This window comes from Pteropus vampyrus, unplaced genomic scaffold (genome assembly GCF_000151845.1).
Source record: "Pteropus vampyrus isolate Shadow unplaced genomic scaffold, Pvam_2.0 Scaffold2, whole genome shotgun sequence".
In the NCBI taxonomy this organism is placed as follows: domain Eukaryota; kingdom Metazoa; phylum Chordata; class Mammalia; order Chiroptera; family Pteropodidae; genus Pteropus; species Pteropus vampyrus.
In genome coordinates this window covers 10077533-10092627 of record NW_011888783.1, presented here as the reverse complement: position 1 = coordinate 10092627, position 15095 = coordinate 10077533, and the positions used below count along the sequence as shown (strand labels likewise).

General features: G+C 40.8%; 1 protein-coding gene across 1 annotated transcript in view; it reads right to left on the bottom strand.

The window, feature by feature from the left end:
* Window positions 1-11782, bottom strand: part of CERKL (ceramide kinase like) — a 100698-nt gene extending 88916 nt beyond the window's left edge. The window contains exon 1 of the mRNA XM_011356607.2: window positions 11471-11782. Within this exon, the coding sequence (XP_011354909.1) occupies window positions 11471-11708 (238 nt within the window). The 5' untranslated portion in view covers window positions 11709-11782. The remainder of the gene's footprint in view (window positions 1-11470) is intronic.
* Between the last annotated feature and the right edge of the window lie 3313 nt (window positions 11783-15095).

The window sequence follows — 15095 nt, the reverse complement described above, 5'->3', positions numbered from 1 at the left end:
AAAAGCCAGATGACATTATTGTATTAAAAGGTTTTTTTTGTCTGTTTAATTTTGGTTTGGACCATGATGCTACACTATCACTAACTCAGACATCAGACAGACTCCTGAAGGCATTAGGGGTAATGCTTGCTTGCTTGATTGAGGAAGCAGCATAACTTAATGGGTACAGTGTGGGCTATGGGGTCAGACTGCTTGGCTTTGAATCCCAGCAACTCCATTATTAACATGACCTTGGGCAAGTTATTTAACATCTCTGGGCCCTAGGGATAAAAATCCTATCTAGACTACATAGTCTTGTTGGGAAGATTAAACAAGATACTTAGCACAGGATCTGGCAGAGTAAACAGCAATATATGTTCATTATTTTCAGTCAAACACTGGACACTGTTGTGTAGCAGCCAAGGTAGTTTCCAGAACACAGTTTCTGATGAAAATCTTAGAATGTACATAGGAATGCCCTGATGCTAGCTGGTACATTATTTTAGACTTATCCTTAGGCTTACCATAAGTCCATAGCATTATACCAATTTTGTTTTTGTATGCGTACCTCCGCCTCTGGACTCAGTCATCCACTACACTAAGGGTCCTCAACTTCTAGTTTGCATGCCAAACGTTAACGCAAGATTGAATTTCCTTCCAACTCCATTTCCCTCCCTCCTTTCTTTTTCATCTCCCCTCATCATATACTGATTTTGGAAAATACAAGAAATTAAGAACCATTGCTACTGAGTTCCCTTCCTTTTCATGCGCATACATGTGTGCACACACATACTACCAAAACTTACTTGCTCAGTGTATATTACCCCCATCATTGGCACAGTATTTGTAAAACTTGGGCAGGAATACAGGCATATGGAGGTACTTAGACTCGTGTTGAAGACTTTGATGACATTTGTAGGTTTGTCAATATTTGAAATGTAATCTAATAACCTGGTCAAGTAATAGGCTAGGTAGGATAAGCTATAAGGTTCAGAATGAGTATTCAAGTACTGAGATCACAATAAACTATATCAACTACATCTCTAGCTTTTTAAACAAAAATAGTCCACCTTCCCGAATTACAGAGGGCACAATAGCAATAGCATCCTCCTGCGTAGCCACCCGAACTGTTGATCTCTGTATCTACTGGCCTGGCTCTTTGATTCTTTAGTTTAATCATGTTTAGACTCCGGCCATTTACTTCAGGTCCTCCTGCTTTGGACAATCTTAACTGGACCAACTTTGGTGCTCGATCCAGCCCATCTGACTTTAAGTTTGTACGTCCCTACATCCCTTGGCTTCAATACAAGTACCATTCTCCACTCCAATGAGGATATTTCTGTGCCAGTTCCAGCCCAAAGAACCCCATGTGGGAGAGGGGCTAGATAAAAAAGAAAACAAAAATAGATTAGTTTTAAAAAGAGCTTGCCTTCAGATGGTGCCACATGATTGTGGCATATTTAGGAACAACATTAGTATGCAGACTTTCATAAGGTCAGGGTATACAGGTTAGGACAGTTATTTTGAATTACTAATCTTATAGTAAGAAACATTAAATTTGCCAAATTTTAGTTTAAATAACAAATCACAATGACCTTGAAGAATAATACAGGATTTTTATAGATAAGACTCAGCTTTACTATAAGCCAAGTAATTTACAATAACAATTAAAAGCATTTTTTTTTTTTTACTCAAAATATGTTAAAGAGTTTTGCCACTTCAACATCTCTGGACTCAGTTGCTTTACCTTTAAATTGGCAACTCAGACTGTAGGACCAAATCAGTTCTACATTGAGATTAATTATTTGAAAATTGTACCTTCCTGTAGAAATAGAGATTAAAGGGAATAAACATTTTTGACTCTCCATGTGTTAGAGTTGTAATCACTACTAGCTGTAATCACTACGAGCTATATGTGGCTACTGAATTAAAATTAAAATTAAATTAAATTAAAAATGAAGTTCCTCAGTCACACAAGCTACATTTCAGGTGCTCGAAAGCCACATGTGGCTGGTGACAATGGTATCTGACATTCAGACACAGATCATTCCATCATCATAGAAAGTTTAACTGACCAGTCATGCTTTAGAGATTCACTCCACATTTGTTTTTCTGCATGGATCAATTTACTTTAATAAAAAGCTAACATTTATACAATATGAGCTTCACACAATCTTTATGCAGTGGGTTAATAGACCTGTCAAAGCACTTAAAAACTTCATAAACAGTACATGCAGTTACTTGGTAAGCTTGATTTTTCACAACCATCTTTTTAAAATTCTTTCGAATTTGACAGCTGAGAAGCATTCCAATTTTTAAAAAGTATTTTCTTTTTAATATGTAGAATAATGAATCAAAGCATCACATTTTACTGAGTAATTAGTCCTTCAATAATTCACGTAATGGGTCATTTTGAGGTTTAACCCCTGCTCCTATTATTCTGACCACACGGTTCACCAACAGATGTCTCACTTTGGATGTACACAACAGAAGACGGGATCTGTTTCACATACATCTGTTCCCAAACAGCTTAGGCAGATTAATACTTAGAATGCACTCAGCTCTGCGAAGTCCCACATAATCACTAACTCTTGTTTTAAAGTTGATTGTTTTTTTTCCTCATTTTCACATTTTTCCACATTACCTTTCACATGCTAAGTTCCCAACAAATAAATGTTTTTGTAAACTTAAAGCACAAGAAAATTATTTTAGCTGTTTTATAAAAGAAACACTTTCAGGACCTTATTTTTTTAAGCCCAGCTTTCTCAGATTTTCTAGTTACTGCTCTAATTCAGCTAAGCGCAGAGCTGTGGTAGGAATGACACTTTGAATAAACAACATCAAATTGTGTAACCTGAGGTAGTAAGTCTATGAAAAATAGAGACTGATAAACCATGATTTGATTTTTAAAAGTATTTAAAACATAATGTTCTAATGCTAAGCAAACACATTTTAAAACCCTTGCTCTGAAATTTAATTAGAAGGTACAGGAAATGAAATAGCATAAAGAAAGGATAAGTTAGTCCTTTTGTCCATCATGAAAAAGCTGCTTACAATTAGCCTTGATCAACAATTTTTTATCAGGTAATAGTTTCTTCCTCTCCAAAGACAGGACCTATAATGAAGTGATGGCTCACCTATCTCACCATTGTGCCCTGAAGTTAGGGAACTGAGCAAGGGGCTTGGCCCATATTTCTCATGTGGTTCTTCTAATTAGAAATTCATTAGTGCTGTGAAGTTCCTGCTGTAAAATACAACACTCCTCCACACACACCAGAAGGTTGACCCCATTGATTAAACCTTACTCAGACTTAAGATATCCTAACACTTAAAGTCTATTAAAACAGGTATTTTCTTTCAAATGCAATGTCACAGAGTTGATGCTTCTTAGAGATCACATAATACAAAAGCTTAATTTTGCAGGTGAGGAAACTAACTCAGAGGGGTTAAATGACTTTCTCAAAGTCGCATCCCTGTGGTTGCAGAAACAAGACCTCAGGTCCTTTGGTGCCCACTCCTGAAACCTTTCCTACACCACAGCCAGGAGTATATTACAGACAGCTGGAGTAGGAAATCTATAAAAGATCTTACTATAGTGCTTTTTGTACTTCAAGATGCTTTCCATTAGTAAATGATGAAGCTCCCAGTATGAGATATCACAAAGACAGTGACAGAGAGAGACAGACTTGTGGGCATTTGGCATTCCTGTCAAAGAGATCTCTAAATTGATCATTTTAAAATGTACAAAAATACAAGCTTAATATAGTCTAATCCTACTCATTACTAACTCTTCCCATTAGTTTTCCTTTATGGGAAACATAAAAACATAACTGTCACACAGTACAGTAAGCAGATTCTGCTTTGGAAATCCATAAAAACACATGTCTTTTGTTACAATCTAACATTTCAAATAAAAGCTTACCACTTGGTAAGCACAGTTTCTAGAAGTCTGTCTTTGGCTGAGATTTAGAACAATGCCAACAGGCAATCAGTGATGCTCTGAAATTATTTAACTCTGAAAATATCTAATTCAGTAATAGCACCAGCTAAGGACTATATTACAAAATAGGCAAATTAGTCGATGGCATCTGCCCATGTTCCCTTTCTCTCCTCAATTTTTGTCACCTTGTGCCCAGTCCCAGACCCCACATTGGGGGCCACCCCACATGCAGCATGACTTCTGATTGGCTCTGCCTGGGCAGGATCCCATGACTCAGGCTTGTCTGACTTTTCTCATTTGGTCTCAAAGAACTCACCTGATCCCTCTCACCTCTCTTCAGGATTTTGCTCTTTGCTAGCTCACAGAAAGCTAACTTGATAATTACTTTATATTAACAGGAATAAACTCATATATGATTCCACAAGTAAAATGGCTACAATTTGAGATTCCAATAGAAAGCTCATTAAGCACCACTGTAGGTAATATTTTCTGAACAGATAATGCCCTTTTGTGTACACAAGTTACATTACTGTGATGGTGACCTGATCAGTCTATGCAGTGCATCTATCTGGCAGATGAGCACAACAGAACCTACTGGCCAAAGTGAGCCAACATTAGCATAAGAATTTTTTTTAAAAAAGAGTTCTGATGCTTTAACAAAAGAAGAGGGGATACTCTCTTCCAGGTAATGTCACTCTTAAGTAGCAGTGTAGTAATCAGATTACAATGCACAACAGGCAAAACTAAAGTTCTTGAGACCAGTTAAATTCATCCATTCAACAGATATTGTTTATGTGTGAGGCATTCTTCAAGGTGCTGTCAGTAAACAAAACAGATGCTCTGAACATCTTCCCTTTTCCCTGTCTAGCCAGTCTCCATTCTTCTCCCCCTGCTCTGTGCCTCCATAAAGTGGTACCCTTGCATTCTGGCTTCTAGGTGGCTTTGGACTATTGTAACGGCCAGAAAAGAGGGAGCTTGGGTATTGAGTCCCTGCCTCCCTTTCAGTGGAATTAGTAGAGGAAATCAGCCAAGGTGAGGTAAAGGTCATAGTTCCTGTCTAGTGACTCTCTCTCCACATAGTCTGAATCCAGGCTCAGGCATCCGTTTCCCTTGTGGGCCTAAGAGTGGAATCACCTGCCCTTCTATTTCTAGTCCCAAGAGTACTTCGCTATCTCTAATTCCTGCTTACATCTTTAAAAATACTGCCTTTAAAAAATTCTCATCCGGTTATCTTAATATCAGTGTGCCATTTATTTACTCTTAGGTGAGATGGGGGAGATATGCAGTGAATCTTAGAAGTATCTTAGAAGATATGTAGTATCTTAGAAGATACATGCCATAGAAGAATATAAGGCAGTAAAGGGAACCAGAAAGTATGCAGGAGAAAAATTTTAAATAGGTGATGAAGGAAAGCCTTACTGAGGTGACGTTTAAGCACAGGCTCAAGGGAGGTATTGAAGTAGGCCAGGTAAAGTATTATAATGGCCTGAGCTAGGTAGTGATTAGCTGGACAGTGAAGGAAGGTAGCAAATATAGCGGGCAGGATTGGTGGTTAATTAGAAGTAGTGAGGGAGAGACAGTGAGTCTGGGCTTACCATCTGAATCCTGGCTTAGATAACATTCCAGATAACCTCCTAAATGGCAATTCACACATTAAGCCAGCAAGTTTACTACTTATATATGCAATCTTATGAGCTATAAACAAACTTCAAGTTCTATTCATTGTACTGTCACTTACACACACCAGAAAAGCAAAGTTAAATATTTTTCTGACAACTGTGATATGGAATACAAGACCAGGAGTGAAAAAAGTTGCTTTTTATGTAAACATACTAAATTTGTGGGACTCCCAAGTTCATGTTTGAAGGAAGCCTTTGAGGTCATTACTAAAGACAGAGTTTGAATGTTAAGCCTAAAGGTAAATGAGAACAGCAGTGGACCATACGACCCAGAGAGCATGTTAGGAGTAACAACAGTTAGCCCTGACCAGACTCTTCAGGAACACTGAAATTAGGCCAACAGAAAGAAATGCCCATAGGAGACCACCTAGGTTCTGGTGGTATCATAGAAACCAAGGGAGCAAAGTCAAATGGAGAAATACAAAAAATAAGGGCTGAAATTTGTCCATTTGACTGGGCAATTAGGTGACTGCTAAACTTCTCCCAAGCCGTTTTAGCAGAGAGAAGAACAGAGCCAGGTCTTGGATGGTTGAGGGCTAATTAAGAAGTGAATGAAGACTAATGGAGATAGGGTAAACTAATTTTTCTAGGAACATATCCAAGAAAGTGAGAAAAGCGGCAGGGTAGCAGCTAGAAAGAGAAGCTTACAGGATTAAGGCAGGGGGCAGTTAGGAGAGTCCTGAACATATGACCATACTTGAGTGAAAGAGTTGGCGAACCAAGGCTGAAAACCTAAGAGTATAAAAAATGAAAACCTTATAGATGAGACTGAAAAAATGGAAGGGGTTGGTTATGAAGAGAGACAACAAACATCGATGCTGTGGCCATGAGCAGAGGCAAATGACATGGAATGAAGGTGAAAGTCACTAACATGGAAGAGGGCTAGAAAGTCTGAAGCTTCAATAGCAATTATGATAATCACAATCACCAATGGCAGGACTTGGATAAAGAGAGACACTGTGAGATAGATGACACAGCTTTAAATAAATGTAAGAAGAAAGCTGGCAGGGTGGTGGGGGCGGATCTTAATACTTTCTACTAAGTAAAACCTGAATTCTTTACCTGTCTTCAGGCTTCGCCCCATTCTGGCTTCTACTTTCCTGTTAAATAGTCTCCTCCTACTACACTTTAACAGGTTACTAGTCACTATTCTATTTTCTGCCTTCATTTAACTCCTCGATCTAGAATTTTTCTCCCACTCCCAATACACCTAGTTGAATTGTGCTCCCCTCCCCCCAAAAAAATTTAGGTCCACCTAGAACCTAAGAATGTGACCTTATTCATAAATGTAAGATGTAATTATGTTAAGGATCTCAAAATGAGATTATCCTGGATTTAGGGTGGATCTTAAATAAAGACTTTGTCCTTATATCTAAAGAGAGGACATACAGAAGGGTAGGCCATGTAAAGTAAGAGTCAAAGATTGGAAAAATGACACAAGTCAAGGAACTCCAGGAGCCACCAGAAGCTGAAAGGCTCAAGGAGAATTTCTCTCCTACAGCCTTCAGAAGGAACATGGCCTGACTGACACTTTGATTTCCAAATTCTGGCCTCCAAAACTGTGAGAAAATGAATTTCTGTTGTTTTAAGCTGACAAATTAGTGGTAATTTGTTAGCGCAGCCCTAGAAAACTAACACAACACCTTAACCTCCTATGAAATACTTTTTACTATTCAACTCAAGTTCTTTTTGGAAGTAAAGACTTAAATATACAAGAAGACTGATTTTCCATGAAGAATCTCCTGTCAAGAATAGATGTCTTCCTCCTCTGAACACAGAAAATTTTAAAGGCAGGGCCCATATCTTACTAATCTTTATATCACTGCACAAAGCACATATTTGTTGCTTAATGTTTGATGAATGACTGGTGACATATGCTTACATGACTCTTATAGTTTAGAGTCATATGTCTTCCCAAAAAGATAAAATCTCCTTGAAGGCAAAGAACAGGCCATCATTTTGCATTTTCATAGCACTTAGCAATGTTTTAGCACTAAGTTAGCACCAAAACATTTAAATTAATTTAAGGTAACAACTGGAAATCAGATTTATATCTCAATTGACTAGATCTAATATATTTAACTGAAAACATTTCTTCCATCAAAAAAAAAAAAAAAAAAAGACCTCCTCCCACCCTCCCACCCCGCAAAAAAGTGCTGGTGCTTTTATGCCTTCCATCTTGACTTAGAGGCTGTCCTTAACAGTCCTCACTCCTATAGAGAAGGAAAACACCACCATTATTCCAAGTCACCCCTGAACCCAATAAAGAGAACCACAATCACTATAGTCAAACTCATTTGCTCTGCCAACAAGACATTAATTAGTCACTATTTTGGCAGTGATAGCCCTCATAAAATACATTAGTGTCTTTGCTCATTACTCAAGAAGGAAAAATAGGGTAAGATTACATCATGTTTTATTTCATTAGTGAGAACAATTAAGGCTGAGAGAAAAGATCTGCAAAAGACTCATCTGATAGATTGTTGTCCAAAAATATACAAAGAACTCTTAAAACTCAACAATAAGAAAACAACCTGATTAAAAATGGGCCAAAGATATTAACAGATGCCTCACAAAGAAGATACACAGAAGGCAAATAAGCATATGAAAATAAAATACGCTCCACATCACATATCAGCAGGTTGGAATGCAAATTAAAATACCATACACACCTATTAACATGGCCAGAATCCAGAATGCTTACACCATCGAATGCTGGAGAGAATGTGGAGCAATATGAACTCACTCATTGCTGATGGAAATGCAAAATGGCACAACCAGTTTGGAAGACAGTTGGCCATTTTTTATAAGACACTTACCATACAATCCAGCAATCATGCTCCTTGGTATTTACCCAAAGGAGCTGAAAACGTATGTCCACATAAAAACCTGCATGTGGATGTTCAAAGCAACTTTATTTATAATTGTCAAAAGTTGAAAACAAACAAGATATCCTCTAGTAGGTGAACAGATCAGTAAACTGTGGTCCACCCAGACAACAGAATACTATTCAACATTAAAAAGAAATGAGTTAAAAAGCCATGAAAGGACACGAAGGAACCTTAAATACATACTAAGTAAAACAAGCTAATCTGTAAGGTCTACATACTGAATGATTCCAACTATATAACATTGTGGAAAAGGCAAAACTGTAGAGACAGTAAAAAAGATCAGTGGTTGCCAGGAGTTTCTAGGAGGGAAGATTGAACAGGCAGAATGCAGAGGATTTTTAGCAGCAATGAAACTACTCTGATATAATAGCGGATACGTTATGATGGTTAATTTTATGTGTAAACTTGACTGAGTTAAGGGATGCCCAGATACCTGGTAAAAAACATTATCTCTGAGTGTGTTAGCATTTATACCAGTAGACCGAGTAAAGAAGATCTGCCCTCACCAATGTGGACCAGTATCACCCAATCTGTTGAACAAAATGCAACAAAAAAGCAGAAGAGCAAATTCTTTTTTAACTGGAACACCCACCTCTCCTGCCCTCCGTCATCAGAGCTCCTGGTTTTCAAGCTGGGCCTTACTTTAGTGCCCCCTCCCACCCATCCTAGTTCTCAGGCCTTGGCCTCAGACTGGGAGTTATTCCATCAGCTCCCCTAGTTCTCAGGCCATCAGACTTAATCTGAATTACATCACCAGCTTTCATGGTTCTCCAGTTTACAGACGGCATACAGTGGCAAATCTCAGCCTTCATAATCCCATAAGTCTCCAATTCCCATAATAAATTTCAAATCTATCTTCTATCAGTTGTTTCTCTGAAGAACCCTAACACACATGCCATTATATATCTGCCAAAACCCACAGAATATACACCAAGAGTGAACTCTAATGTAAACTATGGACTTTAGGTGATAATGATATGTCAGTGTAAATTCATCACTTGTAACAGCTACACCATGTTGGTGAGAAATGTTGATAATAAGGGAGGCTGTGCACGTGTACGGGTATATGAGAAATCTCTACCTTCTGCTCAATTTTGCTATGAATCTAAAACTTCCCTAAAAAATAGTCTATAAAAAGAAATTCTACTAAGGCACTATGAGGTTTAAAACTAAGTGATCTTATAAACATCTCATATGCATGATCTAATAATGCCCAGTGACCCCTGCCCTCCCTTTCCTGAACAGCCAGTTCCTGGCCAACTTGCAGTAGACATGGTCTCCCTCACTACACCCTCCCATACCATGTCCTCCCAAGTTCAGAAACCCTGATGTAGTTTTTCCTCCATTTTCTGGATCAATTTTATGTCTTTCACCACTCACGTCTAAATTAATTCAACATCATGCAATATTTCTCACATTTAAACATCTCCCAATATCTCCTTTTCTTTTCCCACTCATTATTTTACTAAGTAAAGCAGCTCCTGATTTCTTCTATAAATAGAAGTACTTACTAAAGTGCTAGGATTCTGTACCTTCAAATTTAGAGGCCTAACACGGTTTGCATATTAGCTGTTAGTTACAAAGAAAAAGTGATACAACTAGATGAAGGAAAAGAAAACCTAGGGTTTGGGGGCCAAATTAAACAGGGTCAACATTTGCAACCTTTAGAGTTATAACTGTCAAGATGCCTTTTTAAAAGCTACGAACAGTAATGCTAATTAAGCCTACTTTTCCTCAATCACCACTCAATATAAAACAGCTTTTCTCACGTCATTCTTTGCCTTTTCTCATACCAGCATTGCGACATCAATGTGTATGACATCTCATCACACAATGTTTCATTTTAATTCTATTGTATTTCAGCTTCATTGTAGGTTAAATCTGCTCTTGCAGGCTAATCTAAAAACTAACTGTAGACCTTTATTTCCAAAATTCAAACTGACATAGAAACTAAACAGAATAATAGTCCATATCCCCAGCTTTTAACTCAAAGGTTTGAAATTCCATCTTGGTTTTCAAAACACCTGAAACCATTTAAATTACAGTCAAAGGTAGTTTTAGTGGAGTGAGTGATCAAAGCAGATGCGGAGGTGAAATTCACACTCACAACCAGTGGTGGATCCCTGACTAGTACGTTTCATTTTGCACAAGAAACTTGAAAAGTGTCATTTTTCAATTCTGTAATATAAATAGCACATTGTATCTTATTTTCCAACAGAGGGAGGCCTTTTATTAAATTTTTCATGTTTGTATTTATCTACAAGAGACTGTATCCAAGGTTTTCCCCTAAATCATGTCTAGACTGACTGTAAAGTACAGCATTGTCACACGTTCTAAATAAAGTTTTAAGCCAGTAAAAGTCAGATGCAAGTGAACAGCATGGTGACGACTGTACAGTCAAACTAAAAATCAAAAGTTTCTAAACTGAGCCTGAATAAGGCTTGGTTCTAGACAACCGCAAGGGGGTTGTGAAGGAAGAGAAAATCGAGAGAGACTCCATAGCACTGCATTTAAACTTTCAGAAGTCAGCAAAATGAGAGTTGTATTCGGAATCCACGTGGAGGTATATTCTGTAAAAGGTTTACAGTTTCAATGTACCGTCAGAAATTCGTAAAGTAAAACTTCACCAAGTTGGAAGGGAGGAGTAGGTGGCTTTCCCGCGTTCAGAAAAAAAAAAAAAAAAATCCCTTTGGGGATCAATATTTTCGTCTGCAGAGCAGAAGTTGTGTGAAGATGGCCCAGGGAATGCACCCGCAGGCGCAAGCCGGGCGGGAGGTGGCGGGGACGGAGAGGCCCCTGGGGATGGCTCGGGATCTCCCCAGCTAAGAAGGGGGAGGCGGCGGAGGCTTGGGGAAGCTGTAGCCGGCGGGGGCGGAGGAGGAGCTTAGGAGGGAGGAGAGGCAGCGCGGCGGTGGGGAGTGCGGGGCGGGGGAGAGGTAGGAAGCAGGGAAAGGCGAAGGCGCCGGGACCTGGGCACTCACCGGCGGGGCGCTCGGGCTGGATGGGCCGCCACCGCAGGGCCCGCTCGCTCAGCTCCACGTCGCAGCTGTTCCTCCCGATCTCAAAGATGCCCCGGAGCAGAACCTGCTCTGCCGCGGCCTCTGGCTGCTGCCGGGCTGCCCACAACGCCGAGGGCGCTGCGGCCGCCGCCGGGGGCGCCTCTTCCTCCCCGCCGCCCTCCAGGGCGCTCACCCGGCCGCCGCGCCTCCCCCGAGGCATGGCAGAGCCACAGCCTGGGCCGGAGCCGGGGGTCTATGGAGACCTTTGGAGGAGGAAGACGTGGAGGCCGCGGCAGTCACGGCTTTAGTTGCGACTAGCGCTGCCACAGCAACCGCACGCACCGCGGAGACCCAGGAGGGAGGCGGGGCGGGCAGGCGGGGCCGCCAGACCCAGCCCAGCACCTTAGCCCGCCAGCTTCTCCTCCTCGCCACTCACGGCAAATTGACCCCAGTTCTAGGAGAGAAGTTGTTCCCTCCGCCTAGTCTCCTCTGCTCAGTGGAATTTAGTGCATTGCATTACCCGCAGTTGAATACACCAACCCTTCTCAAACTTCGACTTGCATAGTCGCCTCCAGGATATCTGTTAAAATGCATTGTTTAAAATGCAGATTCCTACTGAATAGGTCTGGGATGAAGCCCAAAGTACTGTATTTCTAAGAAGCTCCCAGGCGATGCCGACGCTGTTGGTCCGCGGGACACACTTTAAGTCACAAGCCTCTGTTTTCGCACGTCCTTGAAGTGGGCTCTCCTGGAAAGCAGTCGTGCTTTAAAACCACGCTTTCGTGCCCTCAATAATTAGCTAATCTTTATGCAGCTGGTATAAAATGAAAGTGCGCTCTTCCCAAAGCCCTGAGAGGAAGTCAAAGATAAGTCTCTGGTTTGCATAGACAAATTCTCACCTGACAAATTTGGCATTAAAGGAAGGTGTCTCCATGCCCCCAAGGCACCTCCTCTGCAGTCTTTTCTTTGCCTGGATCTGGCACTCCCTAGAGAGAGATTACAAGCAGCACGGCTTGGTCTCCAGAAGACTAAAGCTGTAGTTGTACCTAGAAATGGAGAGAGCCCAGTGAGGGGAATCATCCTTCACTTTCTCCTGAAAGCTGAGATTCATGATATCACCTGGTTGCTAATTTGGAAAACACGGCGAGTCTGGAGGCCATTGGTTCTCAAACCTGGCTGCACATCAGAGTTACCTGGGCAGATTTTCAAAATCCAGATTCCCATGCTACACTCAAGATAATTAAATTAGAATCTCTGGGGATGGGACCCAGACTTTAGGACTTTTAAAGATCCCCAGGTGATTCCGAGGTTCAGCCAGGGCTGAGAAAAGCTGCTGTAGGCCGTGTAATAACAGGGAGCTGACAATTTATGATGGCGAAACAGCCAAGGAGAACATGGATTCTGCAGAAGAGAAGCAGAGTGGAGAGTACATCAGCAGGCTTTGTATAAAGTCAGAATAATTGTTATAAGTCAGAATAATTGAGAAAAAGTTGTGAGCGAGGGAGTTAAAGAGGAAATTAATTTAATAGAATTGTGAATCTAGTTCCAGTGTGCTGATGCCTTACCAATGACATCAATTAGGCAGCCACTTCTCATTCTCTCCTCATCCCTGGTCACAATGCAAAGTCAGACAGAAGAGCTTACAGTAGCAGGGGTATCTCAAGGTTCTCTGCTCAAACTTAGATTTCAAAAAACCAGGGAGGGGGACTGTTGGCCTAGCCAAATCCCTTTCAGACATAAAGCACCTGCGTGCCAGTTAAGCTAGGACTCTTACTGTTTAATGCTCTGAAAACAAATACCCAAGCTCTCAGGCAAAGCACGGAAGAGCCTTAGTTTGATCTGATTGCAGCGAGCTGTTTCTTGGAGCAGAAGTGCAGCTGCTGCTAAACTCCATGCAGATTTCAGGTGGCTCGGCTCAGCAGTCATTCATGGGGAAGGCTGGTGCCCTCTGCAGAATGAGTTGCAGTTCTGGAGTCAGCATCTTGTATTCACAGCTGCCAGCCAATCAACACAATTAGAGCTCACTGGCATTTTGAAAGTTCACTGAGAGTCCTGACAAATAGGTCAAGGCAGTGGCTACTTCTTAGGACCTTTGCAAAGATCCGAGTTGCTGTTTTTCAAGCTTTAGTCAGGCCAGTCAAAAACATTGGCTTTGCATTTCTTGAGAATGAAAATAATGGCTGTGTGCCATTCTTTTCCTTTGATGAGTTCTCCTCTTCTAGGGTCCTAAAGGTTACAGGGCTCCAGTGCTCTGTCCTCAGGATCTATCTGCACAGGCATCAGTGCCATGGCTTTATATACTAACCAGGGCACCTCGCATGATGTTGCCAGTCCCAACCACTCCGAACTTCAGACGCTATGTCCAACTGCCTATCTGACACCTCTACTTGGCTGTCTAATAACCATCTGTAATGCAACATATCCAAAACCAAATGCATGATTTTCCATCTCAAACCTATTCCTCCCAGAATGTTCCAAATCTCATCAAATAGTGTCATTGAAATCCTTGACATCATCCTAGTCTCTTCTCTTTGTCTTATATCTCATGTCCAATTCATCAGCAAATCCTGTCAGTTCTACCTGCAACCATAGACTCCTTTCAGCTTGTTCTCATCTTGGTCTGCGCCCCAAAACCCCTCATCTGGACAACTTCTATAGCGTCCCAGCCTATCTCTTTGCTTTCCCCTTCCGCTGCACTGCCTCCTCCAGCCCAGAGTCTATTTTCCACCTATCAGTCACATTATTCCTTTTAAAAGCAACAAAATCAAATCATTCCCTGTTCACATCCTTCCTATGACCTTCCATCACTCTTGAAATAAAATGAAAATGCATAGCAAGGCTACAAAGCCCTACATAATCTGGTCCCTAGCTACCTCTCCAAAGTCTCCTTGCTTACTCACACAAGCCTTCTTACTAGTCCTCAAACACAGTGAGACTAGTCCCTTCTTGGAGCATTTTCCTTGTTGTTCCCTCCGGATGGAATGCTTTCCAGCCAGCCAACCAGCTTCCTCCTTCACTTCATTCACTTTTATGATTAAAGGTAACCTCCTCTAAGAGTCCATTACTGAGAATCCTTCATCGTTCACCAGCCTTTAATCCTGTGTATTTGTTTCCCATTGCTACTACAAACTTAGTGACCTAAAACAACACAAATGTATCATCTTATACTGCTGGAGGTCAGAAATCCAAAGGTTTCACTCAACTAAAATAGAAGGTGCCTACATTCCATCTGGAGGCTCTCGGGGAGAATTCAGTTCTTTGCCTTTCAAGCTTCTAGAGGTCGCCTGTACTTCTTGGCTCAAGGCCCCTTCTTCCATCTTCAAAGCCAGCAGCATTGCACCTTCTCTCTGCTTCCATTTTTACATCTTCTGTCTCTAACATTCTTTTCTCTCTCTTATAAGAGCCCTGGATTACATTGGGCCTGCTTAGATAATCTCTAATTATATCTGCAAACTCCCTTTTGCTATGTAAGGTAATATATTCGCAGGTCCTGGGAATTAGGACATAGACATTAATCACTCTACTATATCCTGCTTTATTTTTCTCTACATCCCTTATTATTACCTCTTATTATATATTTACATTTTTGTTTATTGCCTAGGTTCCC